General features: G+C 48.2%; 1 protein-coding gene across 6 annotated transcripts in view; it reads left to right on the top strand.

Moving 5' to 3' along the window:
- The window catches only part of arhgef1b (Rho guanine nucleotide exchange factor (GEF) 1b), a 27230-nt gene extending 13910 nt beyond the window's left edge, over nucleotides 1-13320 (top strand). For 3 of the 6 annotated variants that reach the window (XM_057023278.1, XM_057023279.1, XM_057023281.1), the window contains exons 5-32: nucleotides 243-285; nucleotides 392-497; nucleotides 823-963; nucleotides 2182-2211; nucleotides 2547-2658; nucleotides 2896-2971; nucleotides 3797-3826; nucleotides 4198-4395; nucleotides 4609-4750; nucleotides 5791-5802; nucleotides 6373-6534; nucleotides 7042-7232; nucleotides 7323-7469; nucleotides 7749-7831; nucleotides 7941-8066; nucleotides 8149-8263; nucleotides 8520-8620; nucleotides 8694-8768; nucleotides 8848-8923; nucleotides 9198-9365; nucleotides 9445-9532; nucleotides 9637-9744; nucleotides 9839-9894; nucleotides 9995-10138; nucleotides 10222-10347; nucleotides 10490-10671; nucleotides 10913-11014; nucleotides 11555-13320. In XM_057023278.1, coding sequence (XP_056879258.1) covers nucleotides 243-285; nucleotides 392-497; nucleotides 823-963; nucleotides 2182-2211; nucleotides 2547-2658; nucleotides 2896-2971; nucleotides 3797-3826; nucleotides 4198-4395; nucleotides 4609-4750; nucleotides 5791-5802; nucleotides 6373-6534; nucleotides 7042-7232; nucleotides 7323-7469; nucleotides 7749-7831; nucleotides 7941-8066; nucleotides 8149-8263; nucleotides 8520-8620; nucleotides 8694-8768; nucleotides 8848-8923; nucleotides 9198-9365; nucleotides 9445-9532; nucleotides 9637-9744; nucleotides 9839-9894; nucleotides 9995-10138; nucleotides 10222-10347; nucleotides 10490-10671; nucleotides 10913-10984 — 2910 coding nt within the window. In that variant the 3' untranslated portion in view covers nucleotides 10985-11014; nucleotides 11555-13320. The remainder of the gene's footprint in view (nucleotides 1-242; nucleotides 286-391; nucleotides 498-822; nucleotides 964-2181; nucleotides 2212-2546; nucleotides 2659-2895; nucleotides 2972-3796; nucleotides 3827-4197; nucleotides 4396-4608; nucleotides 4751-5790; nucleotides 5803-6372; nucleotides 6535-7041; nucleotides 7233-7322; nucleotides 7470-7748; nucleotides 7832-7940; nucleotides 8067-8148; nucleotides 8264-8519; nucleotides 8621-8693; nucleotides 8769-8847; nucleotides 8924-9197; nucleotides 9366-9444; nucleotides 9533-9636; nucleotides 9745-9838; nucleotides 9895-9994; nucleotides 10139-10221; nucleotides 10348-10489; nucleotides 10672-10912; nucleotides 11015-11554) is intronic. The other 3 variants (XM_057023282.1, XM_057023283.1, XM_057023284.1) reach the window with 3 other exon arrangements.
- The last annotated feature ends 124 nt before the right edge of the window (nucleotides 13321-13444 follow it).

Genomic DNA, 13444 nt, shown 5'->3' with positions numbered 1-13444 from the left:
GCGCTGCAGGGGGGATCCTCCTCCCCTCATTTTTTAATGTGGTTATTTCACTGCTCATCTTTTGGGCTGCACCCCCCACCCCCCCCCCCCGGGACTTCTCATATTGTTGTTTGTAATGCTGTACTGACCCCTTGTGGCCAAGTCTCGCCACTGCGCATCTTTAAATCCCTAATGGAATTAACTAATGGAACTTAGCGACATTAGAGAGATTACCCATGTGACGTTTCTGCTCCTCATAACAGGTTCTCAGAGTTACGGTACCGTATACCATCACCTATGAACTGGGTAAGATACTTTTATGTCATGTATTTATGCAAAGTGCCAACACAGTTGATTTGATGAGCTGAGCAAACCTTGTGTATCCTCGCCCTCTCTTGGCGCCCCTCACCAGACCGAACCCGCCCCGATCAGCTCTCTGATGAGATGCAGCGGCGCTACGCTCTGGAGGTTCAGGCCTTGCAGGCTGAAGAGGTGGCCAAACAGCTGGAGGATTTCCGGTGAGAACTCTTCATTCGGAACGTTGAATTTTGACAGAAATCTTTATCAAAAATATAGGAGAGGTGTTTGGAGTGGGACTTCCCTGGAGTCTGTCATTTAATTGCTCTTATTGAATTTTCTCCAGTAATTCCTTCTGCTTACGTAGATGCGTTATCTCTTGTAAGTCACCTGATCTGAAGAGTCAGGCCAGGTTTTGCATGACCGTATGTTTAAACATCAGACAGAAGTCAGAGGTGTTGTGTTCATTTCATGCACATCATTTGTGCATCCGTGATAGTTTTTAACGCTCGGCTCACAAAAGTCTGGCTGCTTTGTGGTGCGCAGGCAGAAGAGGATGATGGGAATGACCCCCAACGAGGCTGAGCTCATGGACGTGGAGCACCACTATCCCACTGACCGCGTCCCAATGGAGATGAAGGAGAAGTCTGTGGCTGAGAACCTGCTGGACAAGATGTCTGAGACACAGTCAGTCTTCTGTCTTCCACTGTTTCTCGGAACCGAATCATTTGGGTTTGTTAGAGAGGCCCATAGCTGATATGTGGTAGTGATGAATGTGTGGCCAGTGAGGAGAAAGTTGCTGCTTTAATCCTGAGCTGCTCACTCCCCACGGTGATGGGTGCTGCGAGCTCCACTGGGCGACTTGTGTAAAGAGGCAGCGAGTCTGTGCACGAGTGCCTGATGTCCCCGTAGTTTCTGTCCTGGACATTGTTAAAGAAAGGAATCAGAGGCTCATCTGTTCTTGACCCCGTGGCTATCCTCGGTGTTCTCCTCATCCAGAGATGAGTTGGTCCGAGAGACGTGTTCTTCATGGAGTCTTCATCATAACAGAAGGGAGCAGAGCAGCACTCGGAGGTTTGGGCTTATCTGCCCCCACAGAAGGCTTGCAGACGCTAACACACACTTGGATCCTGGTCTCCTCCACTCACACACACGAGCGCTCCCCTCCACCCCCCAGGACAGCGGGACCGAGCTCTCCCATTATTGGTCAGGCTAAGGAGGACGTTGAGGCTGAAGCACTGATTGTTTGTTGAGGGAAGCCCCAGAGGAACTTCTCCCACTCTTGTGTCTGCCAGGAACACCAGAGCTCGGCTCCTAAAGTCTCGCCTGCCGGTTGCATCAGACCGAACGCGTTTAAATAGACGTTTCTGCTATGCAGGAGCATTTTTGGACATTCACCGCCGAGCAGAGCAGCCCAGATAAACCTCTGCTTGTTTTCAACGTTGACTTCTAAATAGTTGTTAGTGTGGAGAACTTTAGCTTTTAATGGCCCTTTTGGTTTTTAACCAAACCCTAACCCAACCCAAACCCAACCCAAACCCAAACCCAAACCCAAACCCAAACCCAAACCCAAACCCAAACCCTAACCCTAACCCTAACCCAAACCCAAACCCAAACCCAAACCTTAACCTTAACCTTAACCCTAACCCAAACCCTAACCCAAACCCAAACCCAAACCCAAACCCAACCCTAACCCCCCCCCCCCCCCCCCAATCATCCGACGTTCCATCGCCTCTGCTGTGAGCACGATATCACAGGGATCAGCAACCAGTCGTAACATATTTGAATATCAGTAGAACCAGAGAAGCTAAAAATGCTACTTAAACAGAAGACGTAAGTTAGCCGATGCTGCCGGGAGGGATCTTGCTCGTCTCCTCGTAAGGACACTTGTCTCCTCTTTTTCAGACCCACAATCGTCTCGGATGAGGAAAAATGGTGAGTGTTCTTCCAGCCGTGTCTTCATGTGTGTTCTCATGCAGATGCAGCTGAGCGTCCTTCGACATGCTTTTAAATGCTTTGGCTTTTTTTAAATCTCTATTTTCATCCACCGAAGATTGTCCACTCTTGTTCCCACGTTTTACACGTTAAAGCGCAGGAATGTCCTGTCGTGCTTCCTTATATATATTATATTTTTTTATCTCGTGCTAAACTGTGATCTGAGAAATTTGCTCTTCCTTCCCCGTTTCTGCCTTAGCTTCTCCATTTCTTTGGTTTCTCTCTTGCTTCTGGAGCTTCTCCTTTCCTTCTGAAGATGTTAACTTCTCTTGTAGCCAGTCCATCTTCTCAGCTGTGGCCTTCTACATGAAGCATCTGGGGGTAAAGACCAGGGCAGTCGACAGTAAGAAGTCCAGAGGGGGTTTCTTCAGGAGACAACTGGTGAAGGTACGACAGGTGCTTCAGGAGAAGATGCCTTCCATTTCTGCTTGGCCACAGTATTTCTACAGTTGAGCTTAAACTAAAGCATAAAATATAATGAAGCGCATTATAAATGCAATATGTTCAACAAAATTTGCTTTCAGTTTGTTTGGATGATGAAAAGTTTGATCTCGCTCCAAACACTCACGTCTTGGAGCGTTTTGCTAACGTTGTTCTTACCGGCTGCTCGCTTGGACTTTTCAGAACAAGAAAGAAGAATCAAGCAAAGCCAAGCCCAGAGGAGTGTTTCCAGGCATCCCCAGCTGGATAGCAGGCAGCAGTAGGTCCCCGTTAACGTCTATTTTTATCTGGATTTCCATTCTATCTGCTAAAAACCACTGGGCCCGTATTCAGAGATTCTCAGAGCTCCAATCTTAGCCTGAAAGTCACGAGAAGGAATTCTAGCTTTAGACGGGTCCTGATGCTCGCGCTGGCGCCGTCTTGGAGAAGCTGCGAATGGCCATGAAAGGACAGAGAAATGACCCATTTATAGACCTTAGACTATTAAAATGGGTCTTCAGTCAAAGAATTTCATGTCATGATGATGAAACTCTGCAGAATTAGAATGTTACACGGCTTCAAAACGTTCCTCCTGCATCAGATCAGAGTTGCTTCACACTTCAGATGGTAGGTTTAGTTGTTAATCTGTGACGTTAACGGTGGACGCAGCTAAAAACCTGCTGGGCAACTTGTGAAAAACACTTTAGCAGAATGACCAAAAAACATCAAAATGGAGGGAAAAAGGAAGGAGAAAGCCGGAGTGGGAACCTCGGGAGCGTTTTAACCAGGAAATCAGTGCGATGAGTGCGAAAAGCTGCAGTGCAGCGCGATATCGTGGAGCTTATTGGATTAGCTGGGACGCTTCCTCCCTGCTTTGTCAATAACTTTAATCTTAACAAGGTAAACGTCTAAGAAAAAGCTTCCCACACCTGGAGCGAACTCGGCTCAGGCTTAGGAGTGGTGTATACGGGCCCTGAAGTTTCTGAATGCAACATGAAATCCTGATTTGTTTTGCTTACGTTAGAAAGACACGTGCATTTTTACCAAGAGAAAGTTGCCTGTCTGTGACATGAGAACATTGTCCTGCCCTTCTCTCCTGTTGCAGCTGAGGTCAAACCCAAATCGGAGGCTGAAGGTAGTGATTCAGTTCCCACCTCACCCTTCTTGTATCTGTAGGCTGGTCACATTCCTACTAATCACCCCAAAAGCATGTCTGCATGTCCCAAATCAAACTATTTGTTGGTTGATTTTTCTTTCCTCCAGTGTGGTTTGAGAACTAGGCAATGAAATGAAACGAAGCGCCAGAACGTGCGCGGTAGTCGGTGTAGTGCTGCACCCAACTAACCCTCCTCTCTCTGCAGAGCTCCCCAGCGTTCCTACTCATCCTGTCCCTCTCCCACAGTCCCACTCTCTCTTTTGTCACTGGCTTTTTTAGCTTGTTTTTTTCTTTCTGCACCTTCTGTGTCGGCCGTTCAGTCTCCGTACATCTTCTGACCCCTGATTCAGCTGACAAAGAAAAAGCCAACGTGGATCGGAAGGGTCCAGCCCCGGGCAGAAGCTCCCTGAGTGAACCTGCCGCCTCTTCCGTCCCAAGGAAGTCCGCTGGTAGCGCCGCTCCCGCCTCGCTGCCGGTGCTGGAGGTCGGCGAGGGCTCGGCCAGTACCGTCGGTGCCCCCACCAGCCCAGAGGCTGCACACCCTGATGGTGAGCTTCGTCATCGCTCCGGGTTTTAATGTTGCTACAAAATTCACAATACGCATAAAGATGCTGCATTTTTGGGGCTGTTTTTGTTATTACTGGAGTTTTTATCACATTTGTGTCCTCAGCATGACGTGTTTTTGTCTTTATGGGGTCTCTCCGTCCTGATGTTTGATATGTTTTATTATTTACCATATTTCCTGAAACCATCTCTTTTAGGCCTCCCAACCAACCGCTTGGAGCCTCCGAGCGTGTCAGATGGGGGGGACGTGTCCCCCGTTGGTCTCGGGGCAGGGCTGACCATTGGGGAGCCCGTTTTCCCCAGCAATACACCCACAGAGGAGAATCTGGAGCGGGACAGGTGAGAAAGAGGCTCAAGAGGCCCGCTTAGATTGACGGGAACATTTCTAAAGACGTCGTTGGGCTCCACTGTGTGAGAGTCGTTCACTTTCAAGATCGTTAGGAAAAGAGTCAGGAAAGTGTGTGAACTCACCCAGCTAAGGGAGCGTGGTAAAACTCCCCCGGCAGTCCGTCCCTGCTGTGTGCAAGCTTTTGTCGTGCTGCCTGTTGCTCGCTATCTAACCGAGGCTGCGGTTGTCCGACAGCCCTCAGCAGGCAAACGCAGCCGTGCTGCCCCAGCGAGGACTCTGCCTCCCCTCTCCTTCTACCTGTCCTCTTTTCCCCATTCATGTGCTGTCCACCTGTCTTCTTCTCTTCCTATTTGTGTTTCGTCACGTGTGTCCTGTTGTGCACTACAGTTACACTTATTTAATCTAGGGACACTAGAGTTATTGTATTCAGAGACACGAGTTGTTGCAAATGGGCGCTGTTGCACACTTTCAGACACGTTTTTTTACATTCCTCTAGACTATCTTGGGCTGTTAGAAAGTTCCATTTGACGGCTATTTAAAGATTCACAAGTTTTGGTTAACGTAGAACTGGGCCCGTGTTGTCTGAGGTTTGGAAAAAATAATACAGAAAATGGAGATGAACGACCTCACGGGTCGTTAGTAGCTCAGCCTGTAGGGGACTGGGCTGAGGACCCTCCCCGCGACCCCCGAACGGGATCTAGTGGTCGAGAAAAACTAGCCAAAACTGAGTAGCCCAACGCTTTTGTGCTGGTGTTTCATGCCGTCCACAGCAGTTTTTGTTGCTCGTTGTGTGTGCTTCTGTGTGTGTCATGACCATTTGGGCTCATTGTGTCCTGCTTGTCTCGACAGCGTGCAGCGCCTTGTTGTGCCAGAGGCTTTGGCATCATATTTGGCATGCTTAAGCAGTGGTCAAACCTGTTTGGTCTGTCATGTCGGGGTTTGGATTAACACTTTATGGTTGTTACTTTGGCTTAGAGCAGTCGGAACGTAGGCGGACATGTTAACATTGTGGTGTCCCGTGTTTTTGCAGACGGAAGACAAGGTGGGTGGCAGCGCCTTGACTGAGTCATGGACTTGCTTCAGGCCTCATACCATTCATTCAACACACACCCACCCACACACACACACACACACACACCCTTTCAGCCACGCATGCAGACAGAACACTGACACGTACCCACGTCATGGCTAAGTATCCTGTATTTGCTTGTGAAGGATTTCCCTTGACTGTTGAGTTCTGTTGGCTTGTTGTCCGTGGATGTGAATGCACGTTCAGTCAATTTGTTGTCAAAAATGATTTTAAAGTTGCATAAAACTCATGGTTCATAATGTAGATGCCATGCATGGTTCAGTAACCACTAGGAAAGGCGTGTGTATTTGGTTGTCACCTACTGTATGCATGGAATTGCTCATGCATATGTGAGACTCCCTGTTAATTTTCTTTATCTTTTTAAAACTCATTTCCTGGATGCTGCTCTTTATCCTCTCCCTTTCTTACTCAACACTCATCATGTTCTTTCTTATCTATGTTTTACTCACTTCTTTCCCTCCTCTTATGCCCGTTCCATCCTTTCGTGTCTCTCACCCTCACTCCCACCTTCCCTCCCTGCAGTAGGAAAGTGACACGTAGTGAGAGTGCCCGTGTGGACCGGCACTCGTCTCGCCGCCATGGCTCTTCCAGGGCCAAACAGTCGCGCTCCCGTAGTGACGTGGACCTCCAGCCCCCGGCTCCAACATCAACACCTGCCCTGTTTCACCCCCAGCTCCTCCATCCGTAAGATGGATAAACCCACTTGTGATGCCTCTCTGACAGCTGCACAGCAGGGACCGGCTGTCTAATGTCGGCGGTTAAAATAGAATATAGAATTATTTAGCTATAGTAAATTTAGAGGAAGTAACTGTCCATAAATGCTGGCAGTGATCTTTAAGTTATCGGTCAAAGCATCGCTGCTGTGTCTCCTGTGGACACACTTACCTCATCAGCTTCATTAAATAGTCACTTATTCCTTTTTTCTTGGATTTTTTGTAACAGTAATTGTCAGTCTCCTTTTTTAATAAAAGGATTGACATTCAGTTCTTTGGTAAGTGAACATTAACAATCATTTGTTGCCATTTCGTTAGGAGCGGTTAGTTTGGGGGGGTTGCTGCTAGTATCCTGGAATTCAATACGACCGCACTTTTCTTCAGAATTACCGAAAACATCAAGTGTCTCATTTGAATTGAATTCATTTTGTCAGATAGAACCAGTCTGAAAGATTCTCTTCCTTCGTAAACTCTCCAGTTTCGAGGGGCCAGTTTTAGATCCCGAAGGCCCGAGTCATTCCCCGACCAGTCCGTCTCCACAGCTGGAGGAGATGGAGCCACGCTTCCTGGAGTTTGAGCAGGACCCTCCCAACTGGAGAGATCTGGCCTGCCCTGAAGCCCTGACTAGTCTCAGCAAGAAGGAGAGAAAGAGGCAGGAAGTCATCAATGGTACGGAAGACGCTTTGGCCCAGCACGCCGTTAGACGGCGGCGCTGAGAGCTGTGCTTTAAAGCCAGTCCTGTTCTTTGTCCCCTCCCAGAGCTGTTCGCCACCGAGCACGCTCACGTGCGCATGCTGAGTGTCCTCCAGGGGATCTTCTCCAAGCCTCTGGAGAGAGAAGAGCTCCTGACCACCATCGAGCTGTCCACCATCTTCCCCAGCCTGGACGAGATCATTGAAATGCACTGTCAGTGTCGGGGGTAGAATCACTTTCACTTCAGCGGCTGGTTCAGCCATGTTGTGTTGCATTTACGGGCGGTTTTGGGTGTGCACGTGTGTGTGTGTGTGTGTGTGTGTGTGTGGTGTGTGTGTGTGTGGTGTGTGTGTGTGTGTGTGTGGTGTGTGTGTGTGTGTGTGTGTGTGTGTGTGTGTGTGTGTGTGTGCGTGTGTGTGTGTGAGTACAGACACAGTGTCCCCGAAGCTTCTCTGCCTCGCTGAGGTAAATTTGTCCTGTTTGTGAATTCAGATAACTTTTACGAAAACCTGAAGAAATTGCGCCTGGAAGACAACTTCATTGTCAAATCCATCAGCACGACGCTGCTGAGCAGAGTGAGTCTGGTTCTGCAGCCGTTTCCCCTCACAGCTTTAACGGAGGCGGCAGTAAATCAGTCCTGCTGCAAACGTCCTGCTGAATGACAACTGTGGATATGTGTTCAAGTTCGGGGGCACAGAGGGCGAGTGGTTCCAGAAGCTGACCGCCAGGTTCTGCAGTCACCAGTCGTGGGCTTTGGACCAGATTAAAAACAGGCAGAAAAAAGAGCCCCGCTTCAACTCCTTCATACTGGTACCATAAAGACCTGCAGACTGAAGTGAAAACGGGGCGAGCAGGACAGTGAAGGCTCAACTGTTGCTGTGTGTTGCTCCAGGAGGCGGAGAGCAAGCCGCAGTGCCGCAGGCTGCAGCTCAAAGACATCATCCCCATAGAGATGCAGAGGCTGACCAAATACCCGCTGCTGCTGGAGAATATCGCCAAAAACACAGGTGTGGAAACCTGCAAAAATTGGTATTTAGAAGTGAAGGTCTTTGTTTTCTGTAACTACGAAGAAAATAGTTGCAGGTCTGATGAGTCTCGTTATGTTTAATGACTTGTATGACATCAGCTTGATTGAGTCGCTCCCCCAGGAGGAACTATGACACAAGCGCACACGAGTGCGAGGATTTCCGGTTTTGTTTGGTCTCGGCTGTAAAGGCCGATCCATTATTAGGATTTTAAATCTGCTACGGTCTTGTTCCACAGAGGACTCGGTGGAGAAGGACAGAATCCAGCAGAGTGCAGAATGCTGCAGGAAGATCCTCAACCATGTCAACGAAGAGGTCAAAGTGATGGAGAACCTGTTGGTAAGAGCCCAAGCGTCACAACCCTGACGGGTGTGCACGGTGTCTGACCACTGTGGCCTCCATCTGTCTTCAGACTCTGAAGGAATACCAGCGCAAACTGGATACATCGGGACTGAAGCCCAGTAACGACCTTTACACTGAATACAAGGTCGGGCTGCTACCAGGAGTTCTGCGTTCCAGATTCTTCTTCATGCTGCCTGAAACTGAACTTTTTCTCTGAATTGTAGAACATTGACCTGACGCAGAAGAATATGCTTTATGAAGGTCCGGTGACCTGGAAAGTGACCAAGGAGAAGGCAATCGGTGCGTAGTCCAAATATCTGAATGACCCACATAGACGAAGCTCAGTCCAATGTTTGATGGATGGTTCTGATTTGACAGTATAAACAGGCAGGACACAAATATGCAGATGTCTTTAGAGATACCTTCATTCTGCTTTAAGTCTTCTTTATTGGAGCTGTTCTAAAAGTCGTGAGTTTACAATCGGTTGTGTTTTTACAATAGACAGAATAGGACGATCTTGTTAAGGTCCAGTTGATCCAATGACGGTTTTAACTCTGCGTTCATTCCGTCTCAGAGGTCCAGTGTGTTTTACTCGGGGACTTGCTGGTGCTTCTGCAGAAGCAGGATGACAAAATGGTGCTGAAGTGCCAGAGCAAGAGCACCATCGCTGTGCAGGAGGGCAAGCAGATGCTGAGCCCCATCATCAAGCTGGACTCGGTCTTTCTGCGTGAGGTGGCTACAGGTGAGACAGCTGGTTGCTTCCCTCGCCAGGGCGGCGTCTTGATGATCGCTGTTTTCTTCTTTCCTCCTGCTCCCGGCAGATCGAAAGGCCTTCTACGTGATCTTCACCTGGGACAGCGGCGCTCAGATCTACGAGCTGGTGGCTCAGTCTGTTGGAGAGAGGAAAATGTAGGTGTCGGGGCGGAATGTGCTGAGCGGGACAGGAAGCTGTAGGAAGGCTCACATGTGACGTGTGTGTGTGACGTGTGTGTGACGTGTGTGCATGTTTATAGCTGGACTGACGTGATCAAATCAGCAGTGGATGACCTGAAGAAAAGTGGATCACCCATGAAGCTGACACTGCCTCCTGGAGGTGGAGGAGCTCCCATCAGTCCTTCCACGTACGTGTGTGTGTGTGTGTGTGTGTGTGTGTGTGTGTGTGTGTGTGTTCCGCCCTGTTTCCACACCCCTCCTTTCTGCTCATCTTCCCTCCAGGATGATCGTTCCTTCAAGTCCCACTGAGAACGGCGGCATTTTGAAAGGCAACATTGGTGAGAATGCAGCTTCCTGATGTGCAGACTTCCTAAAATCTGTTGTCCTTTCCTCGAACCTCAGCGTCGGGCCGGACTAACGCCTGGTGTGTGGTTACAGATCGAGATAAGGACAGTTTAACGGATGACAAGTCTTCAGAGCTCCGGCACAGGCTGATTGATTTCCTGTCAGACAAAGGCTTTGACCTGATCGGACACTCCAACAGCCACCAGGAGATGGTGGCCAACATCGCTTTGGACGAAGGTGCCTCGTGTTTTCTATAGAACTGTCTTTCTGCCTTTTTGATTGGCCTTTTAATGAAACTTCCCATTCTCTCTCCCTGCTAGTCATGTCACTGAAGAGGCTGCTGGTCGGCAGCATCAGTCTGTCAGACGACTCCCAGCTTGATGAGGAAAATGGAGAGGACCAATCCGAGAGTACGAGTCAAGAAGTGGATCCCTCCGCGTGGACCGGTGAGCTTGTGGGTGTCTGTGTGCATGCGTGATTGAGAAGAAGATGGTTACAACTGCCAATTTCTCAAATCTGAACGGGAGCGTTCCAAACAAGGTGCAGCTCATTGAACTCCTACTGTTAATAAAACGTTTTCTTCTGCAGAAGAAGAGCCGACTGCCTTCAGGGGAGGAGAGAAGGAAACTGATCATTCTGGTGACAAAGATGTGGAGGCTAAACAGGAGGAGGAGAGGAGCATCAGCACACCCTTGGTGTTGTCTCAGGAGAAGCTGGAGAAGGTGTACAGGAAGCTCCAGAGTCTGCAGGAACAAGTGAAGAGACTACAGGTGAGCAGAGGGAGACAAGAGGACCTCTGGGCCGCCATCAGGAGTTCAGTGGAGATGACTGAAGCAACCGTGGTGGCCAAATGGCACAAAGGGAGAAAAAACCATTTAATCGCTGCTCTTATCGCTAGTCTGAAAATTGCCTTGTGAAATAAGACTATTCTCAAAGTGTGTGTGTGTGTGTGTGTGTGTGTGTGTGCTCTGTTCATTTCATCATATTGATTTTGGTGTGTGTGTGTTTCAGACTGTAGAAGAGGAACACCACAAACTGCAGGAGGCCCTGTCCAAGTTCTCCCTGGAGAGGAACTTTCAGTAACACACCTGTACGCCCCCTGCTGGTCACATGGTGAGAACATACACACAATACCAGCACACCGTACATCCCAAAGCACGACGGGAACCAGGAACACTAGAGCAGAAAACTTTAGACCAGATTAAATTACATTTGAATACAAAATATTGCAAAACAGAGACCTTTATGAGTTGTTTTAAATTAATCTAACTAGATGAAACAAATGCAAGCTACAGGCTGATTCACTCTCTTCCTCTTTGCTCCTCCTGACATGGTCAATGTCCTATCGTGATGGAAGCTGAAGCCATGGATCTATTAATCATTCCTAAAATGAGATAATGAATGTTGATAATTAAGCTTCTAATTCCACAAAATTAACGTGCACTAATTTGGCTGTGCCACACATGACCGTGCAGACACGGAGGTCTCTCTCACTACGTTAGTCTATGGAAATCTAGAATCCTGTGGTTGGAAGCTAAAGTGAGCAACACAGATCTGTTGTCATGGCAGCAGCGCCCCCTGCTGGAGGAGCACCTCCCCATCATTTGTGCCTGATTCTGCTGCCACTCTGCTGCTCTCCTTCATCCCCTGTAGATATTCTGGTGCTGGTTTTCAACAGTTGCTTTCAGAAGCCTTCCTGGAAACTCCGCAAACCCTCATGCAAAGACTGCGGCGACCTTTGAAGGAGCAGTGCAGTCGTGCACTGACGGACGACGGGAGACGAGGCGTGTGCGTGTGACGTTCTGCATGGGTGCTTGGTAAACAGCTATGCAAGGGGGGGGCAGAAAGAAACAGTTGTGATTTTTGTTCAAACTTTCCCAAAAACATGAAATAGGATTTTTGCTGTGAGAGAGATGCTCCCTATCAAACATGTACTGATTGTGATCTGCTGTAACACACATACACACACCAGAGACGTGCACAGCAGGAAGTGATTTACAGCATTTCCAGTAGCAGCTGAACAAACCAGATATCCTGTATTTGCTTGAAAAGATAGTTCAACTCAGCTGGATCATTTGAGTGGCTAATGTAGCATTGACATGTATTAGAAACTACTGCTGAGATAAGCGCTATATAGTGTCACTTCCTGTCCACACCAAAGTACCACGGAGATGCACTTTTTTCCTGATCTCACTGTTTTTGCAACGCCTGTTTATTCAGTGTTGTTTTTCAACGTTGGTCTTTGTGTCGGCAGCCCTCAGGATAAAGAAATGCATGCAGCAACGTGTGTGTATGTGTGTTACACCCTTTTTAATAATGGATGTGCTTGCTGGTTCTTACTGTTATTAGATCACGTAGAAACATTTATATATAGTGGCACTATAGGCAATAATGCTGTTTAAAATGGAGACTCTTTTATTTATTCCTCTATGTTCTGAGTTGCTTCACATGGCTGAAGCTGTTACAACACAGTAAAACACCCAGAAACAGACGTGTGAGCGAGAAAGGTGACCGAGTGGTGTGGGGGGGCTGGAGGATGCAGGGCCATTTGAACTCACGAGATCATGCACACACACGCACACACACACACACACACATTCCTGATGTACCTTCACCCAGACAGCAGTGTATCAGTGTATCACAGCAGATCTGACCACGGTTGTCACGTGTCATGCGTGACTGTGGCCGTGCACACGGGACCAAAGATGGAACCAAGCACCTTGTCATCCTCATTCAACCTGCGTCATTCCAGAGCAGAACACGTGTTCTGGTGTCCATCTCCACAACATCAGAGCTCAGGAGACATTGCTGATGGTTGCAGGTCTTTCCTGTGGATTCTCATGATGTCACGAAACCAAGAAATCCTGACGATGGCGTTCTGTATATGATGGTTCCGTTGTTCAGCTGCCACCCCCCCCCCCTCGTCTTCACGATCAAAGCTATATATGCTGTCACTGTAGGAGGAAACGTGTAAGAATCTATAAATAAACATCACCTGTGTTTGTATCGAGCTTATTGGTGAAACTCTTGTTACAGCACCACCACCTTTTTATCTGGCAGTTTCACCACGTGTATTTTAGCTACTTTTTGATGTGGGATGGAGGAGGACTCTGGGAACTCCTTCATCCTTTCCTTTCTGAAGTGCTCTTAGGTCAGAACTGTGGTGTTTAATGGGGAACTGTGGCTCTGAGACCACGATTCCACCACAGCAACAAGACTCCAGCTGTCGCCTCACAAGCTTCTGCCAGTTGATCAAGCTTTAAATGACAAGCATACAAGAACTATAAGGTGTATTTAGCTTTGGATTTTGATTGTATAAGAGGCTCTTTACAGATGTATACTTCAGGAACTTCTGTGGTACGTTTTTTATTTTTTATTTTTAATAAATTGGGGAAATAAAGTCTTGTTTTTGTCTTGAAGTTATGAGGGATTTCATGTGTTGTGCGTAACCTTCAGCTAACCTGCGTTAGGCAACAGCGTCGGCTAATCTCACACCTTGTCGAGAGAAGGCTGCAGTGTCGTCTCGTGGCAGATGGCGTCTCA

This window comes from Takifugu flavidus, unplaced genomic scaffold (genome assembly GCF_003711565.1).
Source record: "Takifugu flavidus isolate HTHZ2018 unplaced genomic scaffold, ASM371156v2 ctg178, whole genome shotgun sequence".
Lineage (NCBI taxonomy): Eukaryota > Metazoa > Chordata > Actinopteri > Tetraodontiformes > Tetraodontidae > Takifugu > Takifugu flavidus.
Note: the sequence above shows the minus strand (reverse complement) of the source record. Positions and strands in the feature narration are given on the sequence as shown.